The sequence below is a fragment of the Physeter macrocephalus genome, chromosome 6 (genome assembly GCF_002837175.3).
Source record: "Physeter macrocephalus isolate SW-GA chromosome 6, ASM283717v5, whole genome shotgun sequence".
Taxonomy (NCBI): Eukaryota; Metazoa; Chordata; class Mammalia; order Artiodactyla; family Physeteridae; genus Physeter; species Physeter macrocephalus.
The window spans coordinates 25172889-25178888 of NC_041219.1; the positions used below are offsets into that span (position 1 = coordinate 25172889).

Consider the following 6000-nt stretch of genomic DNA (forward strand, 5'->3'; position numbering starts at 1 on the left):
TCATCTTTATATATATATATATATATATAAAATATATAAGCTAATATATATTTATTATATATATATTAGCTAGTATATATATTATATATATATAATTAAGCTAATTAAGCTAATATGTATATATATATTAGCTTAATTTTCCTTGATGGCAGGAAGAACTTCAGACTCTCAAGAGAATGTCTAGGGCCTCCTGGGCAACAAAAAGGATCCTGACAGCAAGGAATAGCTTAAAAGCAGTCTGCAGATAAAATTCACTTCCTTCACAGTTTTGCCTAGGGTAGGCTTGGTCTCAAATGGTAGTCCCTCTATTATGCATTTGGTCTTCTGAAGTGAATAAATAAACCCTTGAATCCAAATTCCCCAGCCCTACTTAAAATAAAGAATTCACTATGGTACTCACCAATCCAATGAAATATTTTTTGGAAGAATGACAAATAAGTTTAAATTAAAATATTTAATTTGGTAGATAACTGCAGATATGCACTGAGTTTTTTTTTTAATATTTCTGCAAGACGGAAAAAGGAACAGGGCAGATGAGTTACGCACTGAAAAACTTTCTTCTTATATTCTACATTGATGCATTAGATTAGAGGTACAGAGATCACATATAGCAAGACTGGTATTAATGACTATAAATTCTCAACAGAAAATCCCGTTCACGTAATAGAAGCCACACAGTGAAATGAATCAAGCACTGAATGTTGATAAAGACTTAAAACAGAGTCATAACTAAATGTTCAGAAGAAAAGTGGCCTGCTGTCAAGCCTGAAACTTTACTAAAAAGAGGGGAAGAGAAAGATAGAGAGAGAGAGACAGATGGCAAAAGAGAGAAAGACAGGAAAAGAATAGTGCAGGGGGAGAATACATAAAAACTACTGTACTGTGAAAATCTAATTCTTGTATTTTAGAAGGCAACATAAACAATAATGAGAATGTTTCCTATCTTAATAAAGATGTATCTAAGTCCCATACAATTTAAATACATGCTTTTGTCTAAATATTTCATTTCCCTGGTTATCAAAAGTAGTTATTCTAAGAAAATTTACACTCGAATGACTGCCCCAAATATGTTCTGATCTTGTAAAGGTGATGTAATTTCCCTTTCGGTTTATTTGTACTTAATTAGTTTTTGTCAATGTTGTACATTCATTAGACGCCAGCATTTCAAGGTCTGCTTGTTTTCTGATTCAGAAAAATTAGTCTGTATCCTTTAGTTATGTAAAAAGCCTACCATTTAATTAGGAACATGTCATATCAGATTTAGGTAATGGTCTGTAACCTTGCCAATGACTACATTACTGCTGAGGGTAATCAGTCATTTAGGGAAGCGTATTTGCACTTGGAATACAGTAAAGTTTCAAATCATTGTCCTTTTTCTGCATTCTTTTAGTTTTCTTCTATTACATTTTAATCTCATGTCTTTTTTCTTTACTTCAAACTTCCTTATCATTTTATGTGTACTATTTGAATTCACCTTTTCCTCATTGATTGCCTCTTCCCCTAATTTTCTCTGTTCTAACTTGTTAGAAACTCTTTTATTTTTCAATTTTATGAGGAAATATAAAGAAAATAAAGTGAAGTATAAAGAAAGCAAAAGAGTTTCCCAGTGTTACCCTCCATCACATTGAACATGTTCTGGAGAAAAAGTTAATATGAAATTATTAAGATGGAACATCTCCACTTAAAAGTAAACAAAAATCTATTTAAAGAGAAGAAACCCTAATAATTCCTCATACAATGCTTTAAAAAGTCTCAGGAGTGGGAGCAATCAGTTACCTCAGCTTGACCCATTGGTATGTTTTCATAGTTGTATAGATTATCCAGGTCTTCTAAGGTGGCATCATAGGTTTCTGAGTCATAGTTGATGGATTCTAGAGTTGGGGCAGTCACAGCAGCATCCAAGATGACAAGTCCCAGAACGAGTCTTGCTAATGTTTTCATTTTTCAAACTTTCCTAATCATAAAATATTAAAACACATACATATTTAATTGATAATAACTTATGAATAGTTTGCACTAAATAGGAATGATAAATCACTGTCAATACTGAGGAAACTCAAGCTGGTAGCTTTCTTTCCATGGATAATTTATTAACATAGCACATGAAATTGTGTGGCTTCCGAGGACTATTGATGCCAGATGCTCAAATGAATTCACAAACCTATCCACATTTTTACAGTAGGTATTGGAATTGTGGTGAAATTGATTTTATTTTATAGAGAAACATGGAGAAAATGGTATGCAGAAAGACTGTGGTATACTTATTCACAAAAGCCTTCACATTATCTAAGAGTTTTACCACTTACTAAGCATTAAGATTCTTTCATCAACTCTGGGATGTAGGGATGATGAGGATGATGATGATAATCACTATAATTGTCACACCACTTTACCAATGAGGAAACCAAGACAGAGTTGGCTAGTAATACAGCTAGGACTGTTTCTTGTACATTTAAGTCTAGGGCTTTTTCCAGACAAAATAATGAAGGTTTGGTTTTTTTTTTCTTTTACTTCTTTGTTGCCTCTGGGTGTCATTAATACATACATAATTTAATATTTACACACATAAAATTAATATTTCATGCAATATTTTCAAAGCTTGTCTTAACTAAATGGAGCAGACAAGAAAATTATTTTTTTCCTTTAATCCTTAGTGTTTTATTTCAATCCTTAGTGGCTATCTAAAGTTTAAACTCAGAATCAATAGGAATACATGTCTAAAAGTCACCATTTAGCAAGATTTCCTTAGAGGAGGATTTGCACACACATGGGATTAGAGCAATCTTTTGTTTTGTAATTCTTTAATAAACGCTATTCTTAGTTTCCATGATAACATCATGCTTTTGGGAGATTCAGTCAAGATCTTATAATTTTAATTATTTTAATTCTGTATGTACTCCTTTGCATACATTTTAGTTTAGAAAAAAATCTCATGTTTAAGTTTAAACATTTAAATTAGGCCTATGAAAAGTGTTACCTAGTGATCATTCATTGTGGAAGCAAAGTATTTGTAAAATTTTTATCAAGCATGTCTAATTTTAAAGGTTTTGTATTTTGGATACACTTCTTGGGTTTACTTTAAGAACAGTACATGTGGTGTTTGTACCTATGCACACATACAAAAAGGAATTCATGATAAATACTACTTTCAAACTTGAATGCACTGGCAGACAAACTGACCTTCAGTTACTTGAAAGAAAGTCTTTATGAAGCAGGTTTAGGCAGAAAGATATGAAATTCCTCTGAGAATAAAAAGTCGTACAAGGAGCTCCTTTTTATCCTTTCCTATGCTTTCTTCAAATAATTTTTTAATTCATACTGGATAAACTAAGCTTCTATTTTACTTGCCTTTGCAGAGGTCTTTGCAGGATCTCAGATTTGGAACAGTTTTATGCAATTATCAACAAAGTCCTACTTAATAAAACAGTGTGATTTGCAAATCTTTCAGAAACCATTCTCCCATATTCAGATGGGAAGCATTAACAGTGGCCACCACTAACCTAAAAAATATATATTTTCCTTGTACAGTTCTGGCAACACTCATTGTTCAAAAAATTATGCACTTGCTTATTCTTTTTCTCACTTCATATTCTATGTTTGATTATATATATCTGCATGTTAGAGTTTACTTGCATTTGACATATCCCCTAAAGCTATCATCAATAAGGCAGTCTGTGAACCTCAGAAATATGAAGAACACATATCCATGTGTAGTTTAAAAAAGCATGTTCCCTCCTTCGAATACTTACATTAGTATTTAATGTAATGTCTTTGTTGAAACTTTAAACATATTGTCCACTCTATACCATTTAATGACATTTTAATAGCTTATACTTATATAAAAATTTAAAATATATAGCTTAAAAAGACATTGTAAATGGAAAATTATAATATAATCATCAGTATATTTTAAACACCTGAAATCTTATCATTTTCTTCTTTTGCATAATATTTCAATCAATAACAATCAATAGTGTCTGTCAATACTGGCAAAGAACGTGTTCCATATCAGGGCACCTGACTTAAGGAATATATTGGAAACTACTATAATTTTATTGGCATCTAATTTTATTCTCATGGCTATTAAGATCAACTATTTTTCTGTATGTTATGAATTCCTAAGCTAATTCAGAATTTTGGATTTTCCAAGAATAATATAAATATAAAAAGAGCAAAATTAAACCCAACTGATTGAATCAAAGTTCACCACAAAATATTAAAGCAAGTTGAATTATTTTTTTTAAAGGTTATTATAGTAGGGAAAAAAGTGTATAACCTGAGAAGAAAGCAAGTGTATAAACTTACCTTTGGCTCCTACTTGGTGAAATGGCACACAGTGACTGAGGACACAGAGCCAGTGGTGTTTGCCCCTGACCAATAGTTGTGAATTCTGGTCTGTGGGAGGTGGAATTTATAATACTCAATTTTCTGTTTGGAAAAGCTAACCTTGGGAAATGCTTCTCAGTCTCTAAAAACTCCAAATTATTTTATAATCACTCAAATTAAGCAGTAGAATTCAAACTACAAAGTATATGAAGCTCTTGAAATTATGTTAAAGGAGGTATAATTGCAAATGTGTTACCTTAAAAATTTTAAATGGAAAAAGTTGGTTTTAACATATCTCATCTATAACCAATTCACCAATTAAGACATTAATGTAAACAGTGATACTATAGACGGATATTTCAGAAATGTTCAATAAGAAATAATTTTCTCAAACCTTGCATATCTTGAATTGTTTTCTTCAATTTTCACTTATGTTAACTGAAGTTTAGTAAATGTTGCAAAAACCTTACCTGTATAATGTTGGGTAAGTAAAAGCAAAAAGCAAAACAAAACAAAAAAAATATTTTGATTGCTTGGGATGCTTTGAGAGCAATCAAACCATGAACCTCTTGCATGAATATTTATGAAAAATTATGCCCAGAAATAATGCATAAATATGATCTGAGTGTTTTGAAAATAAGGCTCCTTTTCTTCTCTTTTATCTATCAGAGCCAAACAAATCAAATTACATTAAAAAAAATTTTCTCCCAGAGTACAAGATTTGTTTTAGGCTTTTGCTACCTGACATGGTTTGTGAAACTGAGTTTTACTACAGGTATGGAGAGAAAATATATTTGTATTAAATCTCTGTTCTTCACTTCCACTCACACTGCAAAAGTTCTAGAGAAAGATAAAACTTGCATTTTGTATTCTGGTATGCATTATGTAAATCTAGCTCTCACCTGTGCTTCAGGAATCTTTCCTCGTGACCGGAGGTGAATAGCTTTACATACTAGACTTTGGAAACAGGTTTGGTCCTGGACAAACTGACGGAGGAGATGGCGTGTTTTCAGAACTCTCTTCCCCTTTCTGCTTCCCTCCCATCTTTCCTCCCTCAGACTGCTTTGCCCGTCTATTCAGGGCATTCTCAGTCATTACTCCCATCATCTATACCTGCTTCCAAATAATTTGTTCTCAGTGTGAATTATTTTTCTTGGAACCAGCTTTACTTGTAATGGAAGCAGTGATACAAGGTAAAGTATGAAATCTACCAAGACCTCTCAAGCAGTAGAGAGGCCATCTTGGAGGCAGCGATTTCCTCCTGGAAGTCCTGCATGCTGGCAGTCTTACCACATCATGTAGAGGCTGCTTTCAGAAGCATTTCTGGAAAGAGGCCTGAATCTGAATTCCTACACTGGCTCTGTTCAGCAGCAATGTCCCACACTGTGTGTTAGATGATTTTATATGTTGTTAATTCTTTTAACACATTCTCAATCAGAGTGATCATCACTCTTTACAGAGGTTAAATTATCCAGTGTCACACGTGACACAAACAAAGAGAAAATCAATTGGGACACGTTCCCAGATGTTACTGGGCCCACCTAAGGGATATCGGTGAACGTAAAAAGGCAGATATCTCTCAGTTACTTAGATTCGAAAGCTGCTTACCTGTCACTAGTTTTTCAGCTCTTTCAAATGCTTTAGAATAAAAATAGATGAATAAAATATCCATGA

General features: G+C 32.6%; 1 protein-coding gene across 1 annotated transcript in view; it reads right to left on the reverse strand.

Annotated features, from left to right (window-relative positions):
• EPYC (epiphycan) overlaps positions 1-1941 on the reverse strand; it is a 33623-nt gene extending 31682 nt beyond the window's left edge. The window contains exon 1 of the mRNA XM_007123691.1: positions 1777-1941. Coding sequence (XP_007123753.1) covers positions 1777-1941 — 165 coding nt within the window. The remainder of the gene's footprint in view (positions 1-1776) is intronic.
• Between the last annotated feature and the right edge of the window lie 4059 nt (positions 1942-6000).